This window comes from Symphalangus syndactylus, chromosome 12, assembly GCF_028878055.3.
Source record: "Symphalangus syndactylus isolate Jambi chromosome 12, NHGRI_mSymSyn1-v2.1_pri, whole genome shotgun sequence".
Taxonomy (NCBI): Eukaryota; Metazoa; Chordata; class Mammalia; order Primates; family Hylobatidae; genus Symphalangus; species Symphalangus syndactylus.
Window position 1 is genome coordinate 44,588,829 of NC_072441.2, and position 23,825 is coordinate 44,612,653.

Genomic DNA, 23,825 nt, shown 5'->3' on the forward strand with positions numbered 1-23,825 from the left:
CTCAACACTTTGGGAGGCAAAGGCGGAAGGATCTCTTGAGCCCAGGAGTTCAAGCACAGCCTGGGCAACATGGTAAAACTCTATGTCTCTACAAAAAATACAAAAACTAGCCGAAAGTGATGACGTGTGCTTTTAATTCCAGCTACTTGGGAGGATGAAGTGGGAGGATCACTTGAGTCCTCTCAGGATACGATCACACCATTGCACTCCAGCCGGGGTGACAGAGTAAAACCCTGTCTTAAAAAAATAAAAATAAATAATTAGAGTGGAAAGGGGCTCTAGTGACTACTAGCCTTCCCACAAGAATCATGCTATGATTTTTTTTTTTTAACTTCTGGACTCCACTTGCTATGTAGTATGTCTTCCAATTTAAAAATATACATTCAAAGGCATATAACTATCAACGAAACTTGTTCAGTAAGAGATAACCAATATATACAGACTTGGTATATTTTCAGTCAAAAGTAAAGAAATGGGATGTTTTAGTTAGTTTTGTCACTATAGACAAATACATAGTTTTTATTGGGACTTTTGTAAAATTGAAAATAACTTACAAGTACTTTTCCCTTATCTATTAACCTAAGGATCAGGAGACCCTTGGTTGGGAATGATCCATCTAGTCCAACCTTCTAATTTTGCATATAAGATGGTTCTGAATTTAGAGGTTTGATTAATCACGAAAAGGAGAAAATGATCTTTCTCACATACATTATATTGACCAATGAGGTGATTCTAGAAAAACTATGCTCTGTGAACCAAGTAACCTGGTAAGTATAAACAATTTAAATCCAATGAAACACAACCTGAAGTGAACTATTACCACCAATGATAAAAATAAGAAATGTTTCACATTTTAATTTTCTTTAAACCTTTTTTTATTTAGAGATTTTTCTGGTAAGGAGATATACCATAGGAAAGCAATTTCACTGGCAGTGAGGTATGTATATACTCTACCAAAATACTCCTTATTTTAACTGTTTTTAACTTTATTTACATATGAAGCAAAGAATCAATGCATATCCTTGGTTCAACTATAGTATTAGCCATACTACATGAAATAAAATGGTGCTTGCATACAAAAACTTGTTGTTTGTAAAGGAATCTGATTTCAGATTAAAATACCTAATTTGTTTCTGGAAAAAATTTTTAAAAAGAATCACAATTTATCATGACCAAGACACCTGCACCATATTTTCCATTCCTCACAGCACATTTATTTCAGTAATTCTGTTATGTCGGTTCTTAGCATGAGCATAGTGTTACACGATTTTCGTACATATAATCACATCCAAAACAAGTTCTAAAATTTAAATTGTAAACATTCTCATCATATGTAGAAATATTTTAATTGGTGTATTAAGTTTTGCTAACTGATCAAATTTGGAAGATAATATAAATGAGAACGTCTATTCTAAACTGTGTAGTGAGCATTGTTTATTAATTACATTTCTACAATGTTAAATAAAGTAAGAGGCAAACCTGTCCTGTAAGCATGTCAAATTTTAGGTAAAACATTAAAAAGAAATAAACCTGTTAACAAAAGAATGTCTTGCAATAAAGAACATTAGATTTTTAAAATCTATTATGATACAAAAATGTAAAGGGTAAATAGCATCTTTGTTGACAAAGTAGGAGGTAGCATGGATGCACCACTTTATTGTCTGAGAAATGCAACTGGAGTAAAGAATATTTCCTTACCACAAATAATTTCCAGAACTATGTACATATTTCTTTTAGAAATACTTGTTTAAACAAATCTCCCTCCACTTTTTAGTATAAAAAAAACCGTTCCATGTGATTTTAAAAAAAACACTTACACATCTAGATAGAATAGTACTCTGCCCTATTTGAGTGAACAGTCTCAAACTATGAAGTACATGATATTTAATGCCCTAATTTGAGTAAATTTAGTCAGCGGTTCTTGTTATTATACAAAACACTAAATACATACAAACAAAATATAATATCTTATTTTTCTATGCAAGTCTTGTGGGGAATAAACAGAGCCTTGATTCTGGTAACACTGCAAAAAACATAACTGTCCAATAAGTCTGTCTGTAAGTATCCATGTGCAACAGTTTATTAATGGCTGCTTACATGTACTGCTCTTTTACTGAGTGAACACAGTTAACCAACAAAACTTCATAAACCTTAAAAACACATCTTCCACCCTATATAAAATATATAGACTACTTACTGTTTTAAGTATTCAATTTGCTCTGATGTCATTGTAATTCACTTTCCCCCATTTTCCTGCTTTAGTATTTATAAACATAATTTAATGTGGCTTAAAAAAAAAAGAATTTCAAATTTACATCCAATTCAAATTGGCTATTTAAAAGGTTTCCTGGTTCTATGAAGCTGCTTCGGCCATTAGCAGAGAAAACGAAGTTTCTGTAATGGAGGCAGGCTTTTTAAGTAGTGACGTGACTTCCACCATGCCAGCTCCAGTCCGTGGAAGATTAGCGTTTACAATATGTCGCTGTAAGTGCTTAATCCAGTCTTCCTGAACAGACAAGGGTCCTCGAAAGACTAGGCCACAAAACCTACAGAAAGATAACAATTCTCTTAACATGACCAATTCTCTTTCTTTAAAACCAATTCACATAAAGTCCTAAAACATAAGGAATAAACTTTATCATATTTTAAAGACAGCACTTGATAAAGTTTCTAAATAAAGTCAAATGATTTAATAAAACATCAAAACTCCCAATTCATATGTTTATTAACAGCTAAAATAAACTCCAGTAATCTTTGTATAGGTGGGAGCATTATTACGTTAAAATTAACATCTACACATCTTAATTCACTTGAAACAACAACTATTACTCCAAAATATGTCACTCTTTAAAAAAGACCCTTCCCCAATTTAGCATTCCTTAAATTGCATTGTGTCTATGTTTGTTCATGTGTGTTGTGTGTGAGTGTGAGTACGGAAGAAGGCATGACTCTGAGGGGAGAGAAAATGTGTTCCCAATAAGCGAGAACTCAAGACAGCAAAACATCTAACCAAACAAAATTAAACCATACAAACCGAATAAACACAAGGAAAGCTAGATTTTTCTTTTTTATTTTTTCTGAGGCAGAGTCTTGCTCTGTCGCTCAGGCTGGAGTGCAGTGGCACGATCTCGGCCCACTGCAACCTCCACCTCCTGGGCTCAAGCAAGTCTCCTGCCTCAGCCTCCCGAGTAGCTGGGATCACAGGCACCCGCCACAAAGCCTGGCTAATTTTGGTATTTTTAGTAGACACGAGGTTTCATCATGTTGGCCAGGCTGGTCTTGAACTCCTGGCCTCAAGTGACCCACCCATCTTGGCCACCCAAAGTGCTGGAATTACAGGCATGAGCCACCACACCTGGCCAAGCTACTTTAATAAATCACGGTAAAATAGATTTACATTACTATTGGCTAATGTAAAAAACTTGATTCATTAGTTGTTGAAGTACAGGATAATGTGAGCAGAATTAAGATTTTAAGCCTATCTCCAAAAAAGTTCATTTATAACTTGATTGTTGAGAATGCACACTCTGGCACAAATTAAAAATCCCAAATGAAATAGCTAGTATGTTTCAAAGCAAAGTATGAAGAAACTGATCAGATTTGGCAATATAGGCATATACCTGCATCGGAGAATGTAAACCTCGTCAGCACCATGAGGTAATGTTAGCATTTTCTTCTTGCTTCCAGATCTTGACCTTGATTTCTTTTGCTTACAATCTAAGGCTAAAAAGGGGAAGAGAAAGACTTAACATTCCTTATATATTTCAAAATATACATACACACATTTTTCTAGAGAGGTCAGACCATCTAAATTAGTTTGAAAAAGTCTGCATTCATTTCTCTATTCCCTGAAGCATGCATTCAACTTGCTGATTCTGTAAGAGCAGTAATATTATCTATACTGTACAGCGGTATTATGTGTACTGAAGAATACTATCTGTATTCTTCCTGTACTGCCTTTTCAAATAATGTTTTACCACACCAAACTAGAACTGAGAAAATGTAACTAAATAACTTGAAACTACTAAATTGGTCAATTATTACAATAATGGTAATCTTTACTTTTATAATCATACATAATTTTAATATCTGGTTTACTCTTATTTCTAGAAAAATAGAATCTTTTATTTGAGATCATTAAATTAAGTTTGCATTTGATTAACGCTCCATTAAGTAGGTCTTCTATACTTGGAAAACTCAGTAAGGGAATATGGACAACGTAATTAAAAGCTCAATGAAAAATCAATTTTCATAGTGATTCACCATGAATTCTATAATAATAAATAGCTTTTAAAATTGTATGGTGGCCCTACATTTGAAAGGACAAAAAAAGCTCAACTTTCATTTTTGAACTTAACTTGTATTGCATATACAATAATCAATTACGCAGTAAGTTTTATTTTACTAGAAAATAAATATAAATCCATATTATCTCACGTAAGTTTACAATTGGATCTGATATTTAATGCTAACTATTCTTTACATATTTTTCATTTTACATTTTCTCCAACTCTTATTTTAAAATGTGATTTGAAAAGGTAAAAAAAAAATTAAAATAGACCAAAATTTTAAGTGAACTGTTCTTGAAATTTTTCCATTACTTGACTTTTCCTTTATTTATTCTAAAACAACCTGATTTTAAAAAGAAAAAAAAGGTATTTTTTATAGGTAGAAATAGATAGCACATAACGTTTTATAGGTCTTTGAATACAGCTACACCATTTCTTTGGACAAAGGGATGATAGCAATCCAGGGTGCTGCTGGTCAATTAGCAGGAAGAGAAGGTAAGAATTTATCTGTAGGGATCCAAGCGGGGAGGGATACAAATGTAACAGAAGAGTTACCCAAATGGCTTTTCTTCCATTATCCTGCCATGTGAAAAATTCCCTGGAAAAATTCTAAGTAAGAGAGAAGGAACTGGCTATTCAATGACTCTGTGAAACGAATTGTTCAAAGTCCAGATTCCAAAAGAATAGATGCTACTATTACAAAACCAGTAAACATAGTTCCTTAGTCAAATGGCAATGCTAACAGAAATGTCATACAGAAAATTCAAAACCACAAGAAACCTAAATCTCATTGAAGCCACTGGTTTCAGCTTCCTGTCACCTGCCTATTCAAAAGTAAAATCTAGGACACAGTCTTTTTCTGTTTATCCTTAGAAGAAGAGTCTAATAAGTAAAGAACTACTAGAAGTCAAGTTAGGTATTAAAGAATGAGTAATTCAAAACTAAACAACCAAACTCTGGAATAGAAAAATCTTATAAGGATCTTATTAGTTATCTCAGTCAAGAGCCTGGCATGTAGTAGGAACTCAACAAATACTTCTGCAGTAAAAATAAAGCAAAACTCAGTAATTTAACCATTGATATTTAGACAGCCTATGAATGAAAATGTTTTACTCCCATTTAATACAGGTAATACTCCCGTACAACATTGTGCATCATTTGTTTAAATATGTTGCTGCAGTCACACATACTTCATTATCCTAGATATAAATCACTGACCAGGCCAGCTTATGTACAGAAACTAGGTTATTCACAACAACTACAAGAATGAAATACTTTGTAACCAGTAGGAAAAACCTTTTTCCTAATCGCTTTGGTGAGCAATCTGAATTTAAGTGGGTTATGAGTGATTCATATACTAGAAATAGAGTTCAGGGAACTCAAAGAGTAAGTGCTACTAGATGTCAGCTATTCTTTCCATTTGTAAAGATGGATCCTTGTCTGTGTTAGGCAGAATAGAGCAGGCATTTGGTGTATAAGATTACAGGTAGAATCTTACTTTGATGAGCTTACTGGTTGTCAAAATTGCCACACTGTATTCAAACTCCTTTTAAAATGCAAATAAATTACTGTAGGATACAAATAGAATACATTACAACAACCCTTAAAAATTTGTTCACAGAATGTTAATGTTAGGGGTGTAAAGCAAATTGAGGAAGAGGGGCAGAGGATGGTAGGGAAATATGCAAAAGAACATTTTATCAGTTACAAAGCATTTAAATTTACATGTTGTTAATATTTTTAAAATGGAACTGGAAATGTTTATTCTAAAACACAGAAATATTTTTGGCTTTTTCTTTAATAGGGAAAAAAGAATTATTTTATGGCTTTTGATGCTTTATGGACTGTGGAAACTCTTAAGTTTAGGCTGTTTTATGAATGATCAGATCTAAACTTGAAATGAGATTGACATCATTTTTGTAGCAATGAGTATTTGAAGGTATTATGACCTTGGAAAGCAGGACAACTTTGCCAGCATATGACTGATCAATCATCTCTAGAACCCAGGGCTCCAAAGTTAAGGTTACAGAATCTCATGCACTGAGAATCCCTAGAAACTTACTCATAAAGTTAAAATATTAAAAATCTGGGATCTATGGAAATTGAAATCTAAATGCCTCAGTGTTTTAACATCTTCATCAATTCTAGATTATCTCCTGAAATGTTATATTTTTGAGCAGGTGAAACATGAGCATATTTTACAATAGTTTTTTCTAATGCCAATATCCAACCCCACTCCTGTGATATTGCCCATACCTTTGGGAAAATCCGTTTAAAATTGAGTATTTAACATATTAAAACTGCACAAAAAGGAGACACATCTATATAGGACCCTCTACATAAAAGGATGATTTACACAGAAAATTTCAATAAATGAAAAGGATGAGGTACAAACATGTCTGTTATACCAATATTCTCACTTAAGAGATTTTATTATATCTAGAGGGAAAAGTAGTTTTGTTCTGGACTGTACCAGTAGCCACTATAACATTAAATACAGATCACTAACACATTCAGTTTCAATATAATGCAGCTCATCAATATCTGTGATAAACAGCCAAAGCTTTAATAGAGTTGTTTATATGAATAATCTGCCAAATAGATAACTTTGTTACACAAAGCCTTTTTTTGTAATAGGATTTTATTTGCACTTGTTAGTGACCAAAAAACTCCAAGCAACTTAAAAACAAAAAACCCACACACTCTTTTCTCTTTACAAAGTATTTTAAATCTAACAGTTTCTATACTTTAAATATATTAAAAAATTATTTTTAGAAAGTATTAATATTCTTTTCAAGTATAAGCTTCTTTAGAAAGAAACAAATCCAGTCATCCAAACCTTCCTAAGATTACTATTCAGTGGTCAGAAACTGTTTAAGTGATCAATTTCAACCAAAAGGCTGTCAAAAATCTTTCAAGTTACCTGATTTATAAAAGATCTAAATTGCTACTGAGAATATTTTACTTATATGGAGAATAAATTGAGCTGTAGGGTCAAATGCAAAAAAAAAAAAATAGAATATACCTTTCAGTAAGATATTTGTCTTGGTCAAATACAAATATGAAAGAGAAATACAATAAACTTATGAGTCCTCAAAAAGAACACCACACTGCTATGCTATGAATACGACGACCAATGATCATAACGACAACAACATGCCAAAGCACTAAACCAGATTGGTGCAAAGCAAATAAATAGATAACACAACACATAAAAATTCAAGTCTGTTTTCTGAGCCATTATTTAGCTTTATACAAAGAAGATTAAGAATTTACTTTTGACTTTGACATTAAAATCTTTTGCTCTTTCCACCTTTCTGCCCATTTTATACAATAATTGCTTCAATGAGTTTCATTTTCTTTTTCCTTCACGATATAAATGACCCCAAGAGAATGAGATTTCATAAAAACATCTGGAACTTCTTTGATAAAGCACACCATAACTAAATTAACATTTGCCACCAAAGTATTTTTATTTGTAATCATTCTCACCTGCCCAATTACTTAAAAGCCTTGTTTAATCCGTTTCTTTTCTAATTGGTTGCTGGTATCTCTAGTACAAAGTGAAGCAACTGGGTTATCTATACCCAAAGTAAGAGGCACAGTATACCCCTATGAGAGGGAAGAACATTTCTTCTCTAAGTGGTTGGCCTGTATAAGTTTGGTGGACAATATTAGCTATGAGCTCATTCAGAACTACAGTAGGAATAAACATGACACAAACAGGTAAATCATCATTCCACCACTATTAAAAAGTTGGTGATGGAGGTGGTGGTGGCAGTGGTGAGGTGGGAAGAGGATGCACACATGCCAAAGGGTACACAAGTGTAAGATAGAAAAATAAACTCTTTTTTTTAAACCTTTATTTTAACTTCAGGGGTACATGTGCAGGTTTGTTATATAGGTAAATTGTCACGGGAGTTGGTGTACAGACTATTTCATCACCCAGGCAACAAGCATAGCACCTGATAGGTAGTTTTTTTCATTATCTCCCTCCTCCTACCCTCCACCCTCAAGGTAGGCCCCAGTCTGTTGCTCCCTTCTTTGTGTCCACGTGTTCTCGTTGTTTAGCTCCCACTTATAAGTGAGAACATTCAGTATTGGTTTTCTGTTCCTGTGTTAGTAATAAATTCAATTATAACTGTTGTCACTAATCCTTCAACGTTCATAAGCCCCAAGCATATAAAAAGACTGCAAATATCATTTTCTATCCTTTGGCCTCAACTGAAAAAGAATCAGGGCCCTTTTTTTAGAAAAACAAACAAACGAACAAACAACATGCTAGCTTGTGTAAAACAGGAATGGGGTAGAGAAAGCCAATTGTTGAGAAGCCAAAGTTTCATTTATTCAGCTTTTATCTTTCTTTCTGTACAAAGTGCCTAGGAGACCAGCTTCATGGGTGTCCAACTTGGGCAGTCATATAGGGAGAGCCCCACACTCAGTTTAATGCTCTACTATTGCAGCCTTGAAACTATTCATTTTTGAATGGGGTCTACCACATACTCATTTTGCATTGGACTCTGCAAATAATCCTGGGACCTGAGTATCTACTATCATAAATGAGAAAGGCTGCATTCAGTTCCACCCCTCAATCTCTTGGCCCATTCAAAAAAAAAACAAAAGCTATTAAGAGAAAAATTAAATCCCCACTCTACACAGTATTAAAATTGAAAAGGACTCCCCTACTCCTACCAACATCAGTTCTTTGCTCCTAGCTATACCACTTCATTATTCCCAAGATGAGTAGTTTAAGTTATAAAAAGCAATGTTTCCCTTACAATCAGGAATGAAGTATAAAGATACACATTTGGTAACCTCAAAAGTATTTATTTTCATCATCATTTTCCCTTGAAATTTTCACTCTAAAATTGGATAATTTTTTAGTACCCTAAATAACTTTCATTAATTTTTAGAGTTTCCACTCCCAATGACTGAAAAAAAGATAAGTAACTCAATCACACAGCAATCAGTGGCAAAGTTAACTAGTTCCTAGATGTTTTAATAATTTACCTGGAAGAGGATGAAATGCAAAATACCTGGAAAGCAGATTTCCTTTGCTTTAAGAATTAGGTTTGCGGTTTTACAATTATTAGTCCACAAGGACTGGTTGCTTGAGTTTGTCCTACAAAGTAGGAAGTTATATTATGCATAGTCAACAGCCTTATAGTTCAGAGAAAGAGTTAAAGGAAATGGAAGTAGCCTTCTATTTAAACTTGAATGGATTCAGTTAAAGAAAAAGTACAATTTGTAGAAGACTCCGCTATTTCAAAGTAGAGGCGGTGATTACTAAAGGATATTTTGAGGAAGTATTCTCTATGTAAAGGGAAAAGCTAGACATAAATATGATACTTCATCACACATTTTTATAAACAGGAATTAGAGGCAGGCTAGTTTTACCAGCTTGCCCAAAGCTAAAAAAGCTAACAATATCACAACTACAAGTGGCTTACTGGTCAGTTAAGAGTTGATAGGATAGCAAACGTATCACTTCTTTGTGTTAACAGGTAAGAAAATAACATTTAAAATTTTCTTTTCAAGTAAGTTCGACTTGTATGCTGTTTTATTAAGCAAAATAGGCATTAGCCATCAACATCAACCACTTTTCTAAGACAGATCTGAAATTAGTATAAACATTAAAGTACATAATGACAATCTGCTTTAAGTCACTTTTGTTTAGAATTACAAACAAAATAATCACAGTCCCTGCCCTCTAAAATCTCCGTATTTCTGATACATCATTTCAGATGTAGTAACAATAATTGTTCTTGATCATAAAATTAGCTAAGAAAACCACCTAACTTTAAAATTTCCTTTATTTTCAATACAACCATATTTAACTTAAATTAGATAGGACTCACAACAATATATTAGTAAATATAAATGGCACAAATCCATGGTCGCAATGCATCTGATTTGGCTTTTTATAGTTCTCAAGAGCTTTACACATTCCAGCCAAAATTCAAACTATAACCAAACATGGTATTGATCAGGTATTTTCTGTTTTAGCCAACTTCCAGCTAAGCTACAATTAAATACATAACAAGAATTAACCTCATTCTTCAAACCCTAGGCATACCAAAAAAAAAAAGTAAATTCTACTTTTCTACTTTTTTCTACTTCCGCCATAAGTGAGGAACTACCTACCAATAAGCCGTCCTTTTGCCCTAACCTCCAATAGAGAAAGTCTTGAGTGTTATTTTATTATTTCCATAAAGTCAATTAAAACATTACCTAAAATTTAGTTCTGGCCAACCACATGCCTTGTTATATTATAAGGGCTTATTCTATCTTAATCCAGATTACAAACAGCATTCAAGAAATTCATGTTAGAATTGAGAGAAGGAAAGCAGCTCAGCAGTCGGCTATGTACAGTATGCAAGATTTACCAGGCCCAGAATGACTGCAGTAGGGGACTTCAGTCACTTGACTCTCATGCCCCCCATTGAGGGGAGGGCAATTGTTTAAATTAGGCATTCATTATGTTCCTGACCTGATGCCTCACCCATTATTTTTATGTTCCTGAAATCTGTGATACAAAGAACAATGTATAGCCAATCGATAGCTTACATTATCTTAATGTAAATTCTTGGTAAATAAACATAGAAACCGCCTTTTTTCTTAAAAACTCACTTGTAACTGCTGCTAATCACAGTGTATATCCAGGGCAACTTGAACCTATGCTCCCAGGTGGCCATCCTCAAGCTTTGGGCTTGAATAAACTCTATATCTTATGATATTTTCTGAATCTCATTATTTAAGGCTTAGAGAATAAAAATCATAGCAAACACAAACATTGTAACTGAGGATAGAATTAGATACATTTAAAATGCCCAAACATATATTTAAAAAAAAAAAAGAGCAAAACCCAGAAACTTAGTAAATAATTAAACCAATAGTAATGCTAGGAAACTAGACAAGACTTGCATGAAAAACAAGATGTCAGTCAAAACAGATCACCCTCCTTTTGGAACCAATGAGCAGCAAAAAACAAGCATCATAAAATTTAAGTATTTTATGCTACAATGGTGTAACTCTTAGGCTATATTCTCCTAAAAACAAACTTACTGATTCAACAAGTGTGGTTATTTGCTTTTGAGAAATAAAAATAAAATTCTAAGTTCTACAGCAGACTGAATGGACACCCTTCTCTTTGCCAAGGTGACCCCAGAGAAATCTTAAAAATTGAGTTCGCAGCCATGATGGGACAGGAGGTGAAGCAAGTCTCATTAGGTCTCCTCCCTCACTAACCACCATAAAACTTCCTTTCCTAAGAGTTAAAAAGAAACCAACCCTTTCAAAAGACTTGCTCCACCACTGATATCAACCAATTGCCTAACTCAGAAGCCAGACTCCCCTCTGTTTGTGTGGTTTTGAACTGACCAGCATTCCTTCCTGATAAGAGATCACCAACTGGTTCTAGCTGGTCCACAAAGGCTGCACATAGGGTGCCTATGAACTCTGTTTCACCTTTTGACATGTAAATCCTAATTTTACTATGATTAAATGTTAGGTTGCCACCTCAAAGTGAACATGGGATGTATGTAACATGGAGTTTGCACACTAAGCATGTGTGTACCCACTCATGAATATTAATAGCTCCTCCTATAACCTGTTGAATATGTATACTTATCCAACTCATTCAACATAACTTCCTGTCTCATCCTTCCTCCTTCGAAGGGCTTGCTTTTGGTCTCTGTCTGAGGATACACTTCCAAGCCTGCAGGCTTCAAGCTTTCTAAGAAATAAAGCTCTCTTTTCCAAATTTGTAGATCTCCTGCTTTTAAGATGACACTTTGTTATAGTGGATAGCTGGATGATGAAGTGTTGCTAGTAAATGACAGAGAAGTAATGAAGCCTGCCCTTCTACCAGACAGTCACTCAGATTTAAAATCTTGAGCCATCTCATCTCTAATCTACCATATCCTGCTTATTTTATTTCCATAATATTACCCATACATCTAGTACCACTCTTTTTACATTCTTAATGTCACTGACCTGGTACAGGACTCTTAAAATGATCTACCCTGCGATTTTTCCTCCTCTCCACCAAATCCTTTATTTAAAAAGCAATTTCAAAAGCATTACACAAATTCTATATTCAAATAGTTCCCCACTACAAAGTTAATTCCAACATCTTAGACTAGCATTCTATGTCATCTGTCTGACTCACTTTACCAGTCCAACTCAATTCCCTTACCTCCTACTTCCTAGTATTTCTAATAAACTTACCACATTGTCCCACCTTGCTCCCTTCTTCAGGCATTTCTCTTCCCCACCCCTGACCCCCATTTCCATTTCAATTAGCTATACATCAGGGTCCATTCAAATGCTAATTCCAAAAGCCTTGGGAGATCCTAGTCTAGCTGAAAGTGTCTTCCTCTTTCTCTGAAATTCCACAGTATTTCATGCATACCTCTCCAATGGCACTTACCAATTTGTCTTGTATTACAGTTATGCATATAGGTGCTTCTACTGTATTGTAAGATCCAATGTATCTCTGCATACTTAGCACAGTTGGAGGTGAAAAAAAATGCTTGTTGAATTAGTGAAAAAATCAGCCAATCATTTTTTAGTATGATGGGGAAATAGCCTAATTCTTGCTGGAATAATAAAACAGTAGAGTATCTATAAGGGTTACCCAAAGTACTCGATGAAATTATATCCAAGCTACTCAAGGCAAAAATAAGAAGAACATTTTAGAGCAATAACCACCAAATTGGTTAGGAAAAATCAAGTTATTAACAATTAAAGGACTATTCTTCAGTCACCTAGAGAATTTACTCAACTCAGATCATTCATTACCTTGCTAATCATTTATAAATGCGCTACTGTGCAGATAAATGTATACACATATATGCTCTTAATGAAGAACAGTACTATAGAAATAAGTTATAGCTAAGAAATATAAAGACCCATCTTTTCACTGTCTCATGAATGGCTTTTTAAAATATAAGTTTGACCATACCATTCTCTTATTTTTCTTCTCTCTCTCTGCCCTCCCTCTCTCCCTCCCTCCCTTCTTCCCTTCCTCCCTTCCTCCCTTCCTTGGAGATGGAGTCTTGCTCTGTTGCCCAGGCTGGAGTGCAATTGCATGATCTTGGCTCACTGCAACCTCCACCTCTCAGGTTTAAGCGATTCTCCTGCCTCAGCCTCCTAAGTAGCTGGGATTACAGGCACCCACCACCACGCCTGGCTACTTTTTAGTAGAGATGGAGTTTCACCATGTTGGCCAGGCTGGTCTCAAACTCCTGACCTCAGGTGATCCTCCTGCCTTGGCCTCCCAAAGTGTTGGGATTACAGGTGTTAGCCACCATGCCTGGCCTATTTTTCTTTTGTATTTATTTATGAGACGGAGTCTCACTCTGTCGCCCAAGCTGGAGTGCAGTGGCACAATCTTGGCTCACTGCAACCTGCACCTCCCAGGTTCAAGCAATTCTCCTGCCTCAGCCTCCTGAGTAGCTGAGATTACAGGTGCGTACCACCACACTTGGCTAATTATAATTATTATTTTTTTTTTTGAGTTTTGCTCTTGTTGCCCAGGCTGGACTGCAATGGCACAATCTCGGCTCACTGCAACCTCTAGCTTCTGGGTTCATGCAATCCTCCTGCCTCAGCCTCCCGAATAGCTGGGATTATAGGCACGTACCACTACGCCTGGCTAATTTTTTGTATTTTTTTTTAGTAGAGGCAGGGTTTCACCATGTTGGCCAGGATGGTCTCACACTCCTGACCTTAGGTGATCTGCCTGCCTCAGCCTCCCAAAGTGCTGGGATTACAAGTGTGAGCCACCACGCCCGGCCCCCTTATTTTTAAAACATCCTTTAATGACTTCCTAATTTTTTTTTACCAAGCATTCAAAGCACCAACCCCACCTTTCTGGCACTACAATTTTCTCAAACATCTGTAACCAAATCTTCTGACACTGGAACTCCAAGTTTCACTCCTGACACTTGAAGTCCAAATTTCATCCCTTTGTGTCCACACTATGTTCTTCTCTGCCTGAAATGCTCTACACTTCATCTTGTCTTCCTAAAACTCTACTGCATCCTTCAAGTTCAAGGTCTGGCTGAAACCATATAAACCTTTCTGTAATAGCATACTTGATCTTTTCCCACTGGGTTATGATTATGTTTATGCAGCTGGAGTGCAGTATCTTTACTGGCTCAGCGATGAGCACAGTCTTGGTACAAGAACTCAAACTTGTGTTGAATGAATAAAATTTTGTGTGACTGCTAGTTTTGTTGTTCTCTTGCATTTAAAAAGTGACAAGAAACACACCAGCATGAACTACTTTTATTCATTTTCTTTTTCTGTTTTTTACAAGCTCTAATTCAATGAGACAAAAAGTAAGGGCATCAGAAAAAAAAGGAATCTCAATTCCCAGCTCCCCTCAAAAGGAGGCTTAGACTAAAATAACCTGAACCCCTACAACACTTAAAGCCAATATGCCATTTAGTTGTATACTATCTTGCACAGTTTTCAAATTTTGATAGTTTTATTATGTTGTCAACAATCCTTTCCTAAGTTCTCTGACAGCAGAGACATGTCTCGTACTTTTCACATATCCTCCCTCAGCCCAGTCTGGAAGAATTATCAAGGTGTTTGCTTTAAGCAGAAGCAAGTTCACTCATTTGGAATTTAATCTTAATAAGAAGATCAAAATTTTCTACTTACACTCTTTCAGGCTGAATGAACCACTATGAAAACATGCAATTTTTCAAACATGCAATACTATATTATTTTTTAAAGACACTACAGCGACGCTCATGAATGAACAAATAATTTAATGCACATTGGGAAGCTTTCACAATACTACTTTTTCTATCACATCAGAAAGTGCTCCCATAGCACATTCCACAATGTAAGAATGACTTTTCTAGTGGCTTACAAACCCATTCAGCACCTGACACTGTGCTATATGTTCATTAGTACTTGTTACAGTCCTGTGTGGCCAATTATATCATTAAAGCTGAAAACAGGCAAAAGAAACCTACTATGATTACACTTAAAAGTAGATGGTATGAAAAATAAAACACTGACTTGATTTTTTAAAAATGTTAATATATTGCACTAGTGGTATTGACCTCATCAGAAAAGTCAGATAATTATGATGGATAAGTCATTTGTTGTAGAATAGCAACAATTGGGCTTTACTTCCAAAACGTATCAAGAAAGTGTTCTGGGTTCTTGGCTGGGCACAGTGGCTCACGCCTGTAATCCCAGCACTTTGGGAAGCCCAGGCAGGTGGATCACCTGAAGTCAGGAGGTCGAGACCAGCCTGACCAACATGGAGAAACCCCATCTCTACTAAAAATACAAAATTAGCTGGGCATGGTGGCGTGTGCCTGTAATCCCAGCTACTCAGGAGGCTGAGCCAGGAGAATCACTTGAACTTGGGAGGCAGAGGTTGCAGTGAGCCGAGATTGCACCATTGCACTCCAGGCTGGGCAACAAGGGTGAAATTCCATCTCACACATACACACAAAAGTGTTCTGAAGATAATGAAATGAAGCCCCTCCCAAATATAAAAATATTTTTCTTGCATTAATTTTTAAATGAGTAACTAGAAATTTCCAATTACTTTAAGTCCCAGAGGTTAAGAGGTTAGCATTTGATTTACAAAAGTGATCTAGAGAGAAAAATGTGGATAGAATGAGTATCCTGCTCATTCACCTGCTGCCACAGAAGAGTTATGACTTCTAAGATACTACTACCATTGGTCAGTACCAACCCCTAAGAGAAAAGAGGCAGTTAGGGCACTGTCTTCAATCTATGATAGTGACTTCTTAGTGGGTAGCAAATCAATTTACTGGCTCATGACCAGCATTAATTTTTCACAACAAAGAATATAATAAAAAAGAAAATATTAAAAGTGCATTTAGGTGAGTGAACAAGGAATTGTGTGTTTGTATTAATGTAAGTTTGTATATGTGGTCAAGATGTAAAATAAAGTCCCAATTAAAATGCTGAATGCTACCATCATTGTTTCTTCTTTTCAAAAGATAACAACATGCTGTCTACCATAGAGAAGCATTGTGGCATTCATCTGACAGATCTACTTCCTTTAACAACATTCTCTCTACTCTGACTGTATTTCCCTTTCCCTACCTGTTGAAATTCACTCTTATTTTGACCTCAAAATATATTTTTTTTCCTGATTGCAGATTAGGTTGATAGAATATGCTTTACCTTATTTTAAATGCTTTAGCAATTTTAATAACCAGGATGATTAATTTATCATTCAATCCAGGACACTTATGAGAGTAAAAGAGGCACTAGTACTTAGGTGTGACAACAAGGTAAACTAGTATGTATAGTCACTCCATTAACAACTTAATAGAACTATGTTCTTAATATTGCTGGCATAAAAACACATCATTTAATTAAAACATTAGGCACAAAAAAAGCTAATCAGTAAAATAAAAAGTCCAGAAGTAATTAATATAAGCTACATTATAAAATTTCAGTATTTAATGAAAACTATATAATGTTCTTATTAAACTGCATAGAAAATTAACCAGAAAAAATCTGTATCAGCATGTAAAACATTAAAGAGAACAAAATCTCAAAAAAACCCTACCATTACTGCATTCTATAAATAACTAGAATAAACTCTTGAATAAGAAGTCTGCCTTAAATTTACAATATAGGATATAAAATAAACCCTTTGATTCTAGTCTACTTTGATAAAGATTGATCAGGGAAAGGAAGTAAAACAGCTTCATAAATTATCTACAAGTGAAGACACATAAAAATTATTAAACAATTTATTTGAACCTACCCAACAGAAAATAAACTGGGACAGTTCTGGGCAAAACTTTAATCTGTGAAATTATTCTTTTATGACAATTTAACTGTCCCAAGTCTGCCTACCTCTTCCAAATCTTCAATTCTAAACCTTTCCTATTTCCTCCATCGGTTCCTTTTACAAATATTAGGGAAGATAATGACCCCACAATTAGTTTTGCTATTATGCAATTCTTGCATTTTAAGCATCTTCTGCTCTTTAAAAAAAAAAAAAAAAAAAAAGAACTTCTTAGGGCTTCTGATTCCTAGTTCTGTTTCTACTTTCCTTTTATTTTATTTATTCCACTTTAAGCATCTTCTGCTCTTAAAAAAAAAAAAAAAGAACTTCTTAGGGCTTCTGATTCCTAGTTCTGTTTCTACTTTCCTTTTATTTTGGCATCTCTCCTTTCTCAATTTGCCACCAGACAAATTGATGATAGCCTTCAGGAGATATGCAAAGCCTATACACAGAAAAATTTTTATCTGAGAACGAATAAGTGCATGTTTCTGGGATGGGGCCCACAGCTTTCATGAAATTCTCAAAGATGTCGGTGACTCCAATAAAGATTGAGAACCATCACATGAGTAGAAGTATTTAAGCCACCAGTAAACAGGTATTTTGGGAAGAAAAGGGGTATCCTTTTCAGTGTATTCAGGATACCTGAAGAGATTATAAGTTAGAAGAAATATTTTTCTTCCCTCAAAAGGTCACCAGTTCCCACAGAAGAGACCAGGAGCTGGTGGCTTCTAAGAAGGCTTGAAAGTTTATTCTATCACAGGTAACCAATAGCAGGCCTTTACCATTTAGTCTGTGGGTATCTAAGCTTTGTATTCAAGAGTGGACCATACAACTTAAAATCTACATGAATTAAGACTGCTTAAACTAGAAATACACATACTGGACGTGGTTAGGGAGGCTTTATTCCTACCTATTTTCCCTTTACATTGTTCCAATTTTGTGATATACTAAGGTTAAGATTTTATAAAAATGAATTTGCATTTTATTCATTAAAAGATCATGTATTCTTGAAAAATGATGCCTGTTACTCATATGAATTAATAAATCACTTATAATAAGCAAGTGGAACCTTCTAGGGCCATAGGTTTTTAGGACCACTGCTTTGTAACAGTGATATTGATATGGGGGATAATTGGTATGTGGAGTTTGTAAATACAACACAGAATTCTCTATTTGGAAAACAAAAAAGTTAATAAAGCTTGAAAAAAACTTCTTAGTTGGCATGAATAAGCAGCAATGACATCTGTGTAGCTCTACTGATCAAAAATTTTTTTTTAATGAGGGAAAAAATGTTTCAGAATTTCCAAGAAAAAGAAGCATTAGTTTTTAAAATTTCTCAAAAGTGGCTACTGGGTGTGGAAAATATGACCCTAGGCTTTCTTCAGTTTGTCATTTTCCTTTTCTTTGCCTAGGACTGCCAAACACACGCTTTCTATTTCCTAGTACTTCTAATATTTTGGTAGTACTTAATCATATTTTTAAAATAACACCCTCTTTTATTCTTCAGGACCTAAATATATTCCCAGTCATCCTACATTACTTTTCTCTCTGATAATGAAGATTTTTTAGATAATCTTCATAAATGCATTCTCGGTAAATGGAGATTTACTACCAGTTATTTATAAGTAATTAATCCTGTGTTTTGCAGAATTTTCAGATGAAGTAAAAGCATTTTTTTAATGGACTAATAAAATCTGGACTGGAGATATCTTGCCTTATTGGATATTTGCATAATCTGCTTGAATAATCAGAATGGAATATTAAGTCCTCCAAAGTCTAATTTAGGCCTAAGCACTTCTTGGATCTCTGCTCTTTTTAATTAGACTCTTATTTATTCAGTCTTCACTAGAATACTCCCCATTTTAAACCCACCTTCAGGCCGGGCTCGGTGGCTCACGCCTGTAATCCCAGCACTTTGGGAGGCTAAGGCGGGCGGACTGCCTAAGGTCAGGAGTTCGAGACCAGCCTGTCCAACATGGTAAAACCCCATCTGTACTAAAAATACAAAAAAATTAGCCAGGCATGATGGCGTGAGTCTGTAATCCCAGCTACTCGGGAGGCTGAGGCAGGGGAACTGCTTGAACCAGGGAGGTGGAGGTTGCAGTGAGCCGAGATCGCGCCACTGCACTCCAATCTGGGTGACAGAGCGAGACTCCGTCTCAAAATAAATAAATAAACAAACAAATAAACCCACCTTCATTTTAGAATTTTCAATTGCTTATTTTTATTTCAATTTCTTATTTTAAAAATAAATTCAAAATAGGCCGCCTGTGTAGAGAATAGTGATTAAAAACAAAGATTAGGTAAGATAGCCCTGATCTGAATTACAACCTTGCTACTTTTATTAACTGTATAAGTTTAAGCAAATTAAGTTCTCTAAGTCCTAGTTTCCTATAAAATGGAAGAGAATTCCAGTACCTACAACTTGTATGGCTGTTGTAAAGATTAAATGTTATGCATGTAAATTGCATAGCACAGTGCCTGACACGTAGTAAATGTTCAATAAAGGTTAGCAAGTATGGTAACAATAATGATTTCCCACTTGTACAGTCTCTTATTTTTATTGTCCCCCACCTCTAATGTCTGCAATCACTTGCCAAGCCTGATAAAGGTGAGGGTATATAAAAATTATAATCTCAGAGTAGGAGGCCTAATCCAGTAGACTAAAACTCACTCCGCTCCTCTCTTTTTAATATAAATTGTCAACATTCATCCCTGGTCATTTGTATACCAAGTTAAGGAAGAATGCAAAGAAGCAGAAGAAAGACACTAGTATAAATATAAGTGGTTTTTTGAAAGCAAGAACATATTGGATCTAAGTTATAAGACATGAGGAAGAACAAAAAAGCTGGGAAAACAACTAGAAGAAAGCAGGAGGCAGTGATCTAAAAAAGAGCAAGAGAAATAAAATGATTGGAAAGAATTTTAGGCAAAAGAATTTATGTAGATCTATGTCAAAAAGAGGGTATATTTTAAGATGTGAGGGAAATGAGATTTGCTGAAGCAGTGTAGCTTAAAAGACTACAAATGAAAGTGCAAAGCATTTTGTAGGTTATAAGAAGTGTATTATATATAAGTAAGCTAATAAAATGTTCACAGATGAGCAGTATTAAGAGGTATCTGCAAGGTTGGGCTAACCAACCAAAAATAACACAGAAATGTGCATGTTAACACTTATGTGCATAGCTAGATTTATTAATCCTTAATATATTTAAGAAGTATTAAAAGAAAAATCTATTCACTTGTCAACACAAGCCATTATTAAGGCTCACTCCTTCAAAGATCTAATCTATAGACTAATGAAAATTCATTAGTTTGCTTAGTTTCCTAATCAAGTCTACATTTTGAAATTTCCCCATAATTTCCTTTTCTAATAAAGGATTTCTTCAAGCTAGAACTACAATATTTTTATGCTATGCTACCCAGGCTGGAGTGCAGTGACTATTCACAGGCACAATCATAGCACATTATAGCCTCTAACTCTTGAGTTCAAGTGATCCTCCTGCCAGCCTCATGAGTAGCTGGGACTATAGGGGCACACCACTGTGCCTGACTAGAACTATAAAGAGAGGTGTTTTACTGGAATCTAAAATCAATTTAAAAATCAAAAATAGTATTCTAAAAAAGAAATGGGATTAAGGTAGACTCAAAAGTTCCACACCTCTTGGGTTAATGTTTTTTCCCCAAATTAAGTCAGTAAGAGCCAAAAGAAAAAGATTAACTTGCTTAGAATTATATCTAACAGTTTACAAGTTGCTGAAATTTAATGTGTATTCAGACTCAACTGCAGCTTACCAAAGAAAGCTATAAATATGATCTGAATTAACACCAGTCTGGTGGGAAAAAAAAAAACTGTATTGTATCAAACAGACTTGCTGTGATATCTGTTCAAACATACCTGTACCAGTCAAAAGTCCAGCACTCTTCTTTCGTGCATAAGCGCGTAAGTGGTTGGACAGGCTAACAGCACTTGTAAACGTCGTATTGCAATGCACACATGTTCTAAGCTTCACAGGCATACCTATCATTCAAAAGAAAACTATAATCCAGTTCTCACTTCAAAAAGTGAAATTTTCTTAGCTTAAAGAGTGTAGAAAAGCACCACAATAAAGATGGTTTTCAAAACGTTCAATGAAATAGGTTAACTTAAAATAAGGAGGGGAAATTAAGTTAACTGTTATTAGTTTGTAGTTAGTATTTAGAGTCAACTCATGCTCTTTGGAAAGGTAGAAGAGGAGTGACTTGAACCTTTGAGCTCCTCTGGATATAACACCTATTATCACTTTCTTGCAGATTTCTGTGTTACGCAGATTATTTCTTAAACCTACTACAATACAATCCTGTGATTTGAACACCACAGTTCTGTTGAGAAGTTTCAAAGCTTACAACATTACCAATAAAAAGAATTAAAAAGTCTAGTTGACAAAGTGGTAATTAAAGTGTTTTACCCACAAAACCGTAAAAGTCTCAATACTAAATTAGGCTTTCTGATGAAGGCTGGGAGAAAAGGTGGTAAAACACACCACTGAACAGCTGTTAGACACAACATTTTATTTAGGGTATTTTATGTTCATTACTCTGAATGCGCAATCAATAATGAAAGTTAATGATTTAAAGTTTTTTGCTAAAATCTTTGTGCTAAATAAATGATCAACAAGCTAACATCTTAGTCATCACAGGAAAAACACGTTCAAACAATAAGAAACTCCCAACTTCTCAGACAATCCTCACTCCCCCAACACATTTCAATTGGTTTCTTCAGCATTACTGTGATAGCACAAATATGCTTTCCATCTCTGAAGTATACTACCCCTTGGTCAACACAGCTAACACATCTTCCCTGCATTTTATCCTTCTGAAAAAATATTGAAAGCTATTGACTTTCAGAGATTCTTTATTCGAAAGAAAAAGCCGTATTAAACAGAAACTCATACAAGATAAACTGCTTTCCAGACCACTTACAATACAAAGTCATCTTTCCTCAAATCAAAATTGCATTACAACTATTTGGGATATCGCAATGTCTGCCCCAAAGCAAATAAACAACATTACTTTACAGTAATGTTACTCGTTATTAATCCATTAACTATTACCTCCGACACATTCAACTTAGAGCTCTAATCATGAGACCACTTACATAAACCTTCAACATTATTAACCTTCAAAAAGAAATCCAGAAAAGACACTTAAAATTTTTCTTAAACCAGACTTGGCAATACTGAATAAAGTTTGACCACTTTATCTGCCACATTATTTGCCAATACATACAAAATATTCCTTTCAAAAGGAAAAACTATTAGTGCACAAGCACTAAGCTAAATCATCTGTTCTGTTCCATTAGAGCACTATCTTAAAACCTAAAACCCCAAACAAATATGTTTTATGTTCACAACTGTTCTCCAAAACCAAACTATTCCGCAGTACAATGAGGAATTGGAGAGAGAGATGTTTCTTTGGGTTAATCACAACAGACACCAATCCATTCAGCTTTAAAAGTCTGTTTTGTTTTACCTAAGCAGTGGAAAAACCAACAGCTAAATCTTGAAAACATGATCACCTTGGAGAACTGGCAAAAATATGACAGAGGTGTATGCCTTTTCAATAATGCTATGCTTTTGAACATCAACCTCCCATCCATAACCATCCTCCAGCCACAGCAAGTTTTATTTTTACAGATCAGCTTCTTGTTTGTTGTTTTTATTGTGTGTGTGCGTGGTTTTCTTCTGCTTTTGTTCTCACCTTACATTCAGACCAAGAAAAGAGGCACAGAGAACTCAGTGCTAATGAGCATCAATTGATGAGTTATACAGAAATGACAGTAGAATAACCAATCTGTGCTCTGTAAAAAAAAAAAAGCAGCTTAAACAAGAAGATTGTGAGAAAGTATTTTCCACATAGATTCCACTAAAGAAGGCGTAATTGAACTGCATTTAAACTGTGTATAGCATAGTCATAAACGTCTTCTTACCTGAGTGCATAGTCAAGTCCATTTTTTGTGGCTGATACATCAACGGACTATCCTCATTTAGTGGAAGAACGCATTTCTGAACGAATCTCTTTCTTGCTGTCTGATTATGGATCTTTTGAGGAGAAATAGCAGAATTCCTTTCTTCTCCCATCCTTTTATTTTTAAGAAGTTCTATGAGTGTAAGAGACTGATTCTTTTTCCCACTGGGCAGTTCTGGTTTTGTTTCATCATATTCATTTAAGAAATTCAGCCCTTCTTCTTCTGATGCAGACACTGACAGAGCTTCAGTCTTTAGGCCATTACGGTATGCTTCAAGAGGTATAACATTTTGAGAGATAAAGTCATCACTTGATGCAAGTTTTTGAGCTACAAATGGTCTGGGAATAATACGACGACTGTTCAATGCCTTTAAGATTTTTTCATATTTTTCTTCATTTTGCATCATCTCATTCAGAACACAGATTGGAGATTTGTGAGCATCCCATTTGGTCTTTCCAAGTCTTTTCAAGTGGCCTCTAACATGATTTGATAATCCAATTTTAGTATCAAACCAACCACCACAGAGCTGACAAGTGTGTTCAGAAGTGGTTTCAGACTTCTCTATAGCTAAAAAAAAATTTTTTAAGAGTAATATAAGACTTTCTTATATAAACTGACCACCCTAAAATGAATTAATTCTGAAACATAAAATTATATGATTCTAATAAAGACCAAATTCAAACAAAACTTTTAAATCTTCAGAATTAGAACACAGACCTATCAG

At 34.9% G+C, this 23,825-nt stretch overlaps 1 protein-coding gene across 26 annotated transcripts in view; it reads right to left on the minus strand.

The window, feature by feature from the left end:
- Positions 1–857: 857 nt before the first annotated feature.
- The window catches only part of ZNF644 (zinc finger protein 644), a 108,497-nt gene continuing 85,529 nt past the window's right edge, over positions 858–23,825 (minus strand). For 13 of the 26 annotated variants that reach the window (XM_063625435.1, XM_063625430.1, XM_063625440.1 and 10 more), the window contains 4 exons: positions 23,063–23,668; positions 20,993–21,115; positions 3,621–3,723; positions 858–2,546 (listed from right to left, as the gene is read on the minus strand). In XM_063625435.1, coding sequence (XP_063481505.1) covers positions 2,354–2,546; positions 3,621–3,723; positions 20,993–21,115; positions 23,063–23,668 — 1,025 coding nt within the window. In that variant the 3' untranslated portion in view covers positions 858–2,353. The remainder of the gene's footprint in view (positions 2,547–3,620; positions 3,724–20,992; positions 21,116–23,062; positions 23,669–23,825) is intronic. The other 13 variants (XM_063625448.1, XM_063625453.1, XM_063625452.1 and 10 more) reach the window with 2 other exon arrangements.